Genomic DNA, 10,881 nt, shown 5'->3' on the forward strand with positions numbered 1-10,881 from the left:
GTGGCCAAGGAATTCGGACATGTGTAGCAAGCATGCGAGTTATAGGATCCGTAGGATGAGTTCCTCGCAACGGTCCTCCGCCGCTCCCTCACATAGGAGGAGACCAACGCGCGGCGGCTCCTCCGTAAAAACACAAAGCCTCCGGCTTGCCATCGAGCAGTCGGAGCACGAGGCGGCCGCTAAAGCAAACACCGCCTGACTGGTGAAGGCGCAGGCGGGCGCAGACCAGAGGATGTCCGGTATCTTCTCCTCCGACAATGACTCCAGCTCCAATGGATCTGCCCCTTCCGCCTCCGATGCCTACACGGAAGGGTACAACTGCACTGACGACCATAAGGGCCGGGAAGGAGTCGGTGAGGAAATGGTGATTTCCTCCGCCCTTCTCCGTCTCCATTTTATGTAGTATTTTTAGTGTGAATTAGGCCCGGTTCTTTTGTCAAAAGAACTGAGCCTTAGTATTGTCTGGTGATAAACTATGGCATTTTTTGGTTGTATGATGACCATGTCCATTTGCTAGCATGTGAATTATGTGTGTTGATCTGTGTATTTGCTAGTAGTATGTTGCATGATTTTGAGTGGTCAGATATGAAGAGGGCGGCTACGGAAACAGCAAAATGAAGGGTGACGGGTCACGCGGCGGATTAGTTAGGTGCGTTGTAGATGCTCTTATGCTCGAAAATAGTAAAAAAAAATTGGACGGACAGAAACCTTTCCTTCTTTGTTAGTCGGTATATATATATAGATGCATTTATGCACCGATGAGGTAGCCTGAACAAACGTGCCGGGCAGGTTAATCCTGAGTTGACGAGTTGGTACACACTGTGTCCAAAGTAGTGCAAACCGGCGGGTCGTTTTGTCGTTCAGTCGTGTAGGTGTGTGCCTACCGGCCTTATCAGTTTCCATTTTTTAGACAGTGCTGCTATGCACACGATGTTGACGGACGATTTGTGGACGACAGCACTTATCAGATCGTCCATGCATAGCATCAAACCGTAGTTGACGGCTGGATTGCCCGTCGTCTCACTGTCGTGCAAGCACGTTGTCGTCCACACAGCAGTTTCGTTTTTTAGACCAGGCATCACATTCCACGCTACTGTTGCGAACGATCGTGTGTGCAATTCCAGCGTACGTTTTCAAGTGTGATAATCTCCAACGCCCGGCGTCCAGCTACCAGAGCATCTTCAGTCGACCGGTTAGCGTCAACCACCCGGCCGTCCACCCCGTCCCTCCTCCTCCGCTTGCTGGCCAGTGGCTATATATATAGGCAGCCATCCAGGAGCTTCTCGCCGGCCTCCGCACAACAAAGCTGCGGCAAAAAACCATCTGCAGCTAGCTAGGGTCTTGCTCTGCTTGCGTGGCCATGGACATCTACAGCGCGGTGTTCGTCTTCTGCGTCTACGCGGTGGGCACGATGGAGGTGCAGGTGCTCTCTGCCATGGCCCTGGCGCGCCGGAAGGCCGCCCCGCCGCCGACGGCGTCCAAGCTCGGGCGGATGCTGGGCAGCTCCCTCTGCGTGTTCGTCGCCACCTACTTCCTGGTGCACGGCACCCTGAGCGTCCTCGCGCCGTGCCACTTCCAGTGCTTCCGTGTGCGGATCGCTGCTCTCGTCGCCGGCGTCGTGGACCTCGCTGTCACCGCCAGCATCATGCCGGTATGCTCTTGCGCCGCCCGTCCGTGTTGGTCTGCTAGCTCTTGGATCTGAAGTTGGGATTTAGTTTTCAGATATGCCTTACACACCCTGTTTCTCCTCGATCTTGTCACAGCGTCCCGTGGAAGGTTAGCTGCATGCATGCGGATGTGCCGGAGGAAGATGAAGCATTTCGGTACCTGGAGAGTCACGAACTGGATTAGAAACTGGCCTGCCTTATAGTATATCCTAAATAACGAGGGCATGTGTCGTGTCGTGTGTTATATCGTGTCTTTGTGTTGATCATGGATTTCCCCGGTTTTACGTGAAGATATTCTGCTTTATTCAGTACTAGAAGCATCTGAGGGTTGGAGCTGTCATGTGAACTGTATTTCGTGAGCAACTTCTCGAAGGGTTTTATCTATGCATGATCTTGTATTGGTTTATCTCGTCTTCTTTCTTTGGTACAAAAAATTGCTCGTATCTATGCAACCACGACGGATGTGAGTAATATAAAAATTACGTTCGGACATGCTTTCTTGTATCTTGATCTATTTATGTCTTTACTCTTCAACATATTCACAGCCTCCAAATTGTCACTTGTCTTGGTTTATCTCGTCCTTTTGTCTTGGTACAAAAACTTGCTAGTATCAGTTTTGCCTTGCGCGTTCGTGTACAGGGCCATGTAGTCACACGGGCCACTCTTGCCTCTCAAAAATGCTACACGCACGGACACCTGGCTCACGGACTTCACGGACCTGCTGAGCTGTCCTATTTTAATTGACCTAATTAATCTTCTTCTCCTAATTAACCGCCTCCCTTCCCCTCCCCTGATTTAACTGGTGGGCTGGGCGCCTAGCCCCGTAATGCCCCGTAACTGTCTATAATGCTCGCTCGACTCACGCCCATAGACAGAGGCACGACGTTGCTCATTAAGTTTGACATAGTAATGACGCATCTATGCAAAGTGCGTCATTACTAAGTTTAACCAAGGTTTGACCCAGTCATACACATAGTTATGGCGCATCTTGTAAAGACGCGTCATTACTATGTCAACTTAGTAATGGCGCACCTATGCAAAGTGCGCCATTACTATGTGTATGAGTGGGTCAAACCTTGGTCAAACTTAGTAATGACGCACTTTTCACATGATGTGCCATTACTGTTTTGGTTACTAATGGCGCACCTACACATGATGCGCCATTACTAGTTAGTAATAACGCACCACATGTATAGTGCGACATTAGTGTCCATATTGGCTATAGCTGTTTTTCTAGTAGTGTTGCATGCGAGTACGGGCATGGGGGCACGCGCTCTCTCTCCTGCCTATAAGGTCACTGAGAATTTTTAGGTTGTGACTAGCAAGATGTCCGTGCATTTTCACGGAACATCAAGATGCATTTTTTTACAAATACCTGTTGTGATTGACCCATGCGGGAGTAATCTCATGTGTAAAAACTAATGATATCTTGAGAAAGAGGAGAGATAAGGTGAGAAGAAGTGGGGCATGGTGGTAATTGGCGGTCGGACTAAGCGGAGGCATAGGGATGGACGATGCCGGCAGTGACCACCATACCAGATTGTTCCAGCGGCTTCCTTTTTTAATTGCTCAACAATAAAGTTGTGGGAGATAAGGATGAACGAGAGAATGCCTTATCTGTAAATGTGAAGAGAGATGCGGGTATCTTTTTGCAAAATTGTCATAGTTTGTTTTCTATCCATCAGATATAGATCGAATGGTCTACACTGCAAGATGGCAGGCACACCATCATCATCAACTCGGTTTTTTATAAGAGTAGATGTGGTGGCTCGAGCTCTCTAGGAGAGAAAATGTGTTGATTGCAGCCGAGTTTTTTTATTTGAAACTGGAACACTTGTAAATCAGGGAGGGCATATACAGTGGACCCATAATTGAAAATCAGGGAGGAAGGAATTGGCGAGGTCGTGGACAAGTCTGTCCGTGGGAGTTTTCCTTGGGTTGCAGACCGTAGGTGTAGAATTTTTGTATACAGTGGGTGTACGAGTTGAAGAAAGCAAAGATAATTGGTGGTGCGTGGCCGTCTGTCTGGGTATGTAAATACCGCCAAATTCACCTGTGTGTCCTTGGTGGATCCAACTTGCCTGCTTCCTCTTCATGCTTCCATTCGTGCTTCCATTCCATCCTACGGCTGTTTTTTTTCTTTTTTTTTTCTTTCTAATCTAATCATCTTCCTCAATTAAATCATGTCACGTATGCGAAAGCATGGATGGGCACACAACAGAGAAGCAGGCAAGCTCTGCATGCATCCAAGCGTTAATTGGCATTCATGGCCGTCCCACTCTTTGCACAAAAAGGGTCAGAGGGTGCTTGGATACAAGGGACTATTTTTAGTCTGACTAAAAATAGTCTCTTTTAGAGGCTAAAGTTCCAAGCACCCCTGACTAAAGAGAGGCTAGGACTAGTCTTGAGGCTAAAATCTTTTAGTCATGGGAAACCTACTAAAATATGTATTAGCTCTCTCTCTCCTCATTTAATTCCTCTCCTTAGTTCTGGATTGGAGGGTTTGGAGGATAATAAATGCTCAATAACTAGATTTTAGTCTCTTTATTACTTGGATCCAAGCATGGATGAGACTAGCAAGTTTTAGTCCCACAACTTTTAGTCATGAGACTAAAACGTATCCAAGCATGCTCTCAGAGGTAGGTGGTGGGTGGATGCACTGATGAAAGTGAAACCGTGGCCAGCTGTGGTCCTACAAGTTTCCCCTGCGTGGTTAAATACAGCCTACTCCGCGGACTCCGGCCGTTCACTAGGGTGCAGTTTCACCTCTCCGACCGTTCACTAGGGTGCAATTAAATCATGCCGCGGACTCCGGCAAGTGCAAGAACCGGTGCTCGCAGAAGGTGGCCGGGCGGTGCATGGGGCTGTGCATGATGTGCTGCGGCAAGTGCGCCGGCTGCGTGCCGTTGGGGCCGCTGGCCCCCAAGGACGAGTGCCCCTGCTACCGCGACATGAAATCCCCCAAGAGCGGCCGCCCCAAATGCCCCTAGGACTACCACCATTCATCTATTTTTTTAAGGTGAATGGGGACGTAGGAGATGGATCTTGACGAGCCGAGTGCGTGGGATTTAGGGGTTCCCCTTGTTTGTAAGCTTTGATTTGTTCGGAAATCGGAACCCCATATGCTTCTTTTGAAATATGTAAGGTAGAAAATGATACGTTTGTTTTCAACGTATAGATCTGGTTTGAGGAAGAGTGCTTCCATGTGACGTCTTCTCGCATCTGGAGTTCTGGACTTTGTAGTACCTTTGTTGTGTGTTCTTTGATGCAGAATCTGCTCAAGATTTAGGTCCCCGAATGTAGTTGGCCTCATTCGACGCCCGTGGTCGTGCCGGCGGCGACTATTCGAGCGTTTAACGGCGTGCTTTTTCTTTGACATCGGCTTTATTAGCGGCATGCTTTGTTCAGGCAAAGATTTGCTGATTTCTGCAAAACTAGGTGCTTATCCCAGGACAGAGATCTAGACAGTAATTTTTTTAGGGCTATCTAGACAGTATTGCGTTTGGTTGAAGGTGTCGTATAAATGGGTTGGGACCGTTCAATTTTTTTTGGGATTGAACCATTCAATTCATGTGTTTGGCTGAATATAAGTGGTGAGCTAATTATTTAGGACGGGACCACCAGTCATGCTCACATAGTCATGCATGCAAAGGGTGGCCATTTGATTCGACCGATTTGGTTGGGTGGAACGGTTTAGCATCTTCATGGCATATTCTCTTTTTTTGGTTCGAACCATTCATGTGCTTTATAACCAAACATGTCTATTTTCTGAACGATCCCAACACATTCATGACCGCCCTTGCAACCAAACGCACCCAAGTTTTTTTAGAAGAATCTAGACAATAAGTAAGATGGGCTGTAATCACAACGCGTTCTGCGTCTGTGTCCATATGGGCTTGGTTTAGGTCGGCCCAGGCCCAAGAGGTGGCCGTGGAATTGTGCTTTCCTCCAGTCCAACACCATGGGGTTTGGAATTGAATAAAGTGTGGTTTATTGTCTCAAAACAAAAACACCATGGGGTTTTTTTCGCTTAAAAAATGGAGTTGTTCTAAGAAAACACTCTTCATGGAATTATTCAATTTGTTTCTAGAATCGTCTTCAAAGACCCACACCTCCCCGCTCTTCTGTGTGATTATGAAGGAATAGTAGTGCTCATCCCAAAATGTAAGCCCGGATAAATACTTGTAGAAATGGGGAGTGCGAATTTTTTGGAAGACGGTCTCTTGGAGCACTTTTTTTTCAAAAACTTCAAAGATGGTATTTCCAAGTTTCAATAGAAAATACAAAAAACTGTGAAAAGTTATAAATATTCGTGACGGATCTGTAAATTTTCGTTAAAAAATACTTCCTCTGTTTGAAAAGGCTTGTCGGGGAAGTTAATGTGTCTAGATGTACTTTAGTTTTAATACATCCATTTTTATACATTTCCGCAGTAAGTAATTCCGGACGAAGTGAGTATTATGATTTGCAAGGTGTGCAAAAACAAAAGAAAATCCCAGCAACTAACAAACAAAAAAAATTGGCCCATTTTCATGTATGTAGTTGGCTAATTTTGCGCTATGTCAGGAAACTTATTCTGTATTTCTGTATGTATTTTTTTCATGCATGTATTTCTGTATGTATGTATGTATGTATTTCTGTATGTATGCATCCATTTTTATGCATGTATTTCTGTATGTATTTTTTTCAAAATAATTTTGAGGGTTTTTTTCAAAATAATTTTGCGCTATGAAAATATGATATTTTTGAAACGGGCTCCCTTGAGCTCGTGCTCTATTAATCATTCGGAGTGATCGGCCTTTGAAAAGGACAACTTTAAGGCAAACTCAATGATCTGGAAATTTTTGGTTGTCCAATGACGGTCATCAAATTTATTTGCCGCTGCTCTCCCGCGGTTTCGGCCCGTTCCATTGTCCCGACACGGGACCTGGAGGAGGCCGCCTGCGACGCCCCGGGCAATCGCAGGCCTTATGAACCAATGACCGTGAGCCACCGCCTTCGATACTTGTGTGCTCTTTGATACTCCCTTCGAAAATACTTGTCGAAGAAATGATCTAGATGTAGTTTAATTTCAAATACATCTATTTTTATTATTTTTTCGACAGGTATTTTCGGATGAAGAAAGTCTATTGAACACGTGATCGACTGACGGAGGACGAGACATGGTTATTGATCCTGGCGTTCCAAGTTGCCCACCTCACAAACTGAAGTACTGAACCAATCAACCAATTTGCCTGCGTTATTGCCTCATTCGTCAAGAACAAATCACCGCCCTAAATTATCAGATTCTGTAACCAAACACGCACACAAGAAATCAACGAATCGGATTATCAATTATGTAACCAAATACGCAGCTATATTGCCCCCAAACCAGTTCCAAGCTCCACACTAGTAGCACTAGTACTGTTTATCAACAACCCAACCATCGAACGATGAACCAAGGAGGAAGAAGCACACAGCCGCCATGTCATTTCCAGCAGCACACGGATCATCATCAGATCCTGCGAACGGACGACTGCGAGCCAACCCTCCTGCCCTTGGCCGTCGAGGGCTTGGCGGCGGTGGCGCAGGACGACGCGGCGGAGGGCTTCTTCATCTCCTTGCTGCTCCTCAGCGAGGACCTCATGGCGCTCAGGCCGCCGCCGGCCCTGTAGCTCTGCGAGAACTCTGCTGCTGCTGCGGCCGGCATCGACCTCCTCACCGCGGACTCGGGGGCCCCGGCCGCCTTCTTGGCGCCCCGCCGCTTGGACAGCTCCACGGCCACGCAAGGGTCCTCGGCCATGGCCCCCGCCTCCTCCTCGCCGGCGGCGTACCAGCCGTGCTTGCGCTTGAGCCGCTCGTTGCGCCGCGCCGAGTAGAGGTCGTAGAGCCTGCCCCTCTCGAACAGCGGGCTGGTCGGCGCCACCGCCGCTGCCCAGTCGTCCGTGCTCGCGTCGGCGAGGTTGAAAGGCACCGCCTCGTCGCCGTCGTCGGCGTCTTGGAAGTGGAGGTTCTCCTTCCCCGCAGCTCTTGTCGCAGCGGCGAAGTCCGGCTTCGGGCGCGGGCTGGTCTCGAGGTAGGAGGAGTAGGACGACGGCGGCGGCAGAGCGCAGATGGACGAGCGCATCGGCGTCTGAGCTTTCTTGCTAAATCCTGCACAGCGGACGGATCCGTACAGCGAGAACAAATCAGTGAGAATTCAAAACTTTAAGATTCTACGGTTGTACAAAAAAGGCAGAACTGAATCGTGCATTTATCATCAGAAGAGAAACAGAAATCGTTTCTGAACTAGGGGGGATTTCTGAACAGATCTGGGACGGAAACAATCTGGTCGCTGATCGAGACCGTAAATAAACCGAGATGAAATGACAGGATCGTGACGCATCGAACAGCAGGATCGAAACGCGAACAGGAGGAACCCCACCAAAGAAAGATCAAAGAGAAACGGAGCAAAACCAAAAAAACTCGACGCGGGGATCCGAGCAGAGCGACGTCGTACCTGGCGAGGGAATGTGGACGGAGGACGCCAAGGGCGGGCGGCCGGCGGCGGCGTGGCTCGGCCGCGGGCGGAGCCGGCGCGGGGAGACGGCGAGCGGCGGCCGGCGGTCCATGGATCGATCGGCCAGCCAAGTCGAAGGAACGGCGGATCTGAGGGGGGCAAACAGGAAGATGAGTTGTAATCAGATCGAGAAGGCCGAGAAGACGCCGCCAAGGAGCCGTCGGGAAAGCAAGATATCGAAACCTACCCGGTGCGACGGCGGCAGCGGCGGCGGCGGCGGTGGCGTGGGTGGCGTGGTGGATCGATTCTCTCTCCTCGGGTGGATGACGAGGTTTTAATAAGGGGAGGAGAGGTGGGCGCAGGGGAGGAGGCTCCAACGGTCTGATTTGGTCTTTTGAATTGTCCCGACCCGAATGTTGTTGTTCTGTTCCGAGGGCTGTGAGCGGACGCGTCGCTCCGCGTCGAGTTCCTATTTCCTTTTCTCTTTCCATTATTATCTTTTCACAACATTTCCTTATTTCGGCCGGTTTATTTTCATTTAAAAAATGGTTTTTGCCGGTTAAAAAATGTCGGCAGTCACTGATACAAAAAAATGTTTCTGAATTAGAATTTTTAGAAAATTAAACAAATGTAAGTTTGAAAACTGTTCACGAATTCAAAAATGGTTGCTACTTCAGAAAACCGAAAATACAAAAATATATGAATTTGAAAGAAAAATATTGAATTAAAAAAGATTGTGGAATTTAAACATTGTATGCAAATTAAAAAATATTCGTGAATCCAAAAAAATCAAAATGAATAATCATGAATTCTGAACATTTTCATTTTAAAGAAGTTGGAAATATGTTTGTGGATTTGAAAAATGTTCACATGTTTCAATAACATTCGTGCAATTAAAAATATTGATATTAAAAAATGCTCATGAACTGGAAATACAAAAAAACATTAATGAAAAAACTGTCTACAAGTCTGAAAAAAATGTTCACGAATTCTAAAAAAGAAATACAGCATCTAAAAATTTGTTCATGAATTTGATAAAATGTTCAAACATTCAAAAAATATTTAAAAATACTCAAGACAATATTTCCATATTTAAAAAATTATCCAGGAATTTAAAAATATTTGTGAATTCAAAAAATGTTTGTGGGTATAAAAATGTTCATTGATTCAAAAGAGTCTGCAAATTCAAACAATACTCATGAAATTTAGAAAAGATAAAGAAAAGACAAATAAGAAAGAGAAAGGAAAAGATAAAACCAAAAGAAACAAAAAATCAAAAAAATAAAATAGGAGGAAAAACATAGAAAAAAGGGAAGGAAAAAACAGTGTGGGAGTTTCCCAAAATTGGATGAGAAGCTTCCAAAACTTTCTATAAACTGTTTCAGAAAACTGCTTGCAGGAATGCTCCAACCATTTGATGAGCATGACCAGGTCGGCATGCTTGTGGACGATCACATCGATATGTAGAGAACAACCAAATTTGTTGGTAAAAGCTGGTATACAAATTTGGAACGCATATTAACTGTTCAGCCACAAACTCGCAAATCAGGGAGCCGCCATCATTAAACATGACAAGGTAAGACAAAAAAACTCACCAGTCAATCCAAACACGTCATTTAAATTCCATCGGGAGCAACTCCTACAATTTCGGTGGATCTTGCAGTGCAACTCACATCGGTGTGGAGTGAAGGAGGCCGGATCCGTGTGGAGAGATGGATGGCCTCAAACGGATGTGTGTCCAAGTGGGAAGGCATCCCACCCATCTGCTAGTGCATTTTTGGCCCAACGTGGAGTTCCGGCAGATACAACCAACAAGGTGTTACTTATTTATTTTTGCTGGTCTTGGCAAATAGGATTATTAAATTTGTCTAGACCGTCTCTAGTTGGACGTTCCGAGGATGGCACGAGGATATTCATTCCTTGTTTAAAGTGTTGTTATGAAATAATTTTTCAACTTAGTTATAGATGACTTTTCGCAACAAGAAAAGGGAGCGTCTAGAACTTAACAACTTGAGATTTAATTTGTTCTCATTCACATTTTTTTGACGCAATGGTCTAATTCACATGACATCATTGTATTTTATTGTTAGCTTGTTTGTTACACCAGCCCACCATGTTTATCTGGTTGTGGGCCTCACATCTACCCAGCCTAAAAAAATATTTTTTATGTTGTTGTGTTGCGCGTCACATCTACCCGGCTCAGTAGATCGCTTACAGAGAAGGTATCTTTTCTTGTTTTTGCGTCAAATGTGAATATACCCACGACCTTGATAAATGTTGGTTAGCTTGTGCCCTTATTATATGAGCTGCAATAATTTGTTTTTTTGTTAGTAAAAAAGGATGTATTGTGCCCTTATTATATGAGCTGCAATAATTTGTTTTTTTTGTTAGTAAAAAAGGATGTATTGTGCCCTTATTATATGAGCTGTAATAATTTGTTTTTTTGTTAGTAAAAACAACTTGATTTCTAGCCTTTTCCATGTCTTCCATGTAGTCGGGCTGCACAAAAGGCTTCACTAGTTATGCGAAGAAGAAAACAACAAGTGGATTGAAACAAAAACTACTCAAAGGAAGGGTGGTACTTAAAAATGGTGTTTTTAAAACCGAGCATGCATCAAATTGTGTGTGTACTGCATCAACTACAATTATGTATCCCCCACAAAAAAACTACAATTGTGTATGAGTCGTGTTGTGATTTTTTCAAAAAGAGAAAGAAAAAAACATGGCATGCACGAG

At 45.7% G+C, this 10,881-nt stretch overlaps 3 protein-coding genes across 3 annotated transcripts; 2 read left to right on the forward strand and 1 right to left on the reverse strand.

Moving 5' to 3' along the window:
- The first annotated feature begins 1,179 nt into the window (after window positions 1-1,179).
- LOC123185087 (uncharacterized) lies at window positions 1,180-2,073 on the forward strand. The gene is made up of 2 exons (XM_044597092.1): window positions 1,180-1,651; window positions 1,764-2,073. Exons 1-2 carry the CDS (start codon window positions 1,361-1,363, stop codon window positions 1,779-1,781), a joined length of 309 nt encoding a protein of 102 aa, XP_044453027.1. The 5' UTR covers window positions 1,180-1,360; the 3' UTR covers window positions 1,782-2,073.
- A 2,407-nt stretch (window positions 2,074-4,480) lies between these two features.
- On the forward strand, window positions 4,481-4,838 carry LOC123185088 (peamaclein; the record flags this gene model as incomplete). Its single annotated transcript, XM_044597093.1, is given in 1 exon segment — window positions 4,481-4,838. A coding segment is annotated over 1 exon segment (177 nt), but the record flags the coding sequence as incomplete, so codon positions are not given.
- A 2,143-nt stretch (window positions 4,839-6,981) lies between these two features.
- Window positions 6,982-8,526, reverse strand: LOC123185089 (uncharacterized). Its single transcript, XM_044597094.1, has 3 exons — window positions 8,393-8,526; window positions 8,146-8,294; window positions 6,982-7,799 (listed from the first exon to the last, which is right to left on the reverse strand). Exons 2-3 carry the CDS (start codon window positions 8,255-8,257, stop codon window positions 7,162-7,164), a joined length of 750 nt encoding a protein of 249 aa, XP_044453029.1. The 5' UTR covers window positions 8,258-8,294; window positions 8,393-8,526; the 3' UTR covers window positions 6,982-7,161.
- Window positions 8,527-10,881: the final 2,355 nt, after the last annotated feature.

Source organism: Triticum aestivum, chromosome 2A, assembly GCF_018294505.1.
Source record: "Triticum aestivum cultivar Chinese Spring chromosome 2A, IWGSC CS RefSeq v2.1, whole genome shotgun sequence".
Classification (NCBI taxonomy): domain Eukaryota; kingdom Viridiplantae; phylum Streptophyta; class Magnoliopsida; order Poales; family Poaceae; genus Triticum; species Triticum aestivum.

Coding starts and splice junctions, on each gene's coding strand:
- LOC123185089 (XM_044597094.1), bottom strand. CDS start 8,257: ATGGACCGCCGGCCGCCGCTCGCCGTCTCCCCGCGCCGGCTCCGCCCG. Junction 7,800..8,145: donor CGTCCACATTCCCTCGCCAG/GTACGACGTCGC, acceptor TCCGCTGTGCAG/GATTTAGCAAGAAAGCTCAG.
- LOC123185087 (XM_044597092.1), top strand. CDS start 1,361: ATGGACATCTACAGCGCGGTGTTCGTCTTCTGCGTCTACGCGGTGGGC.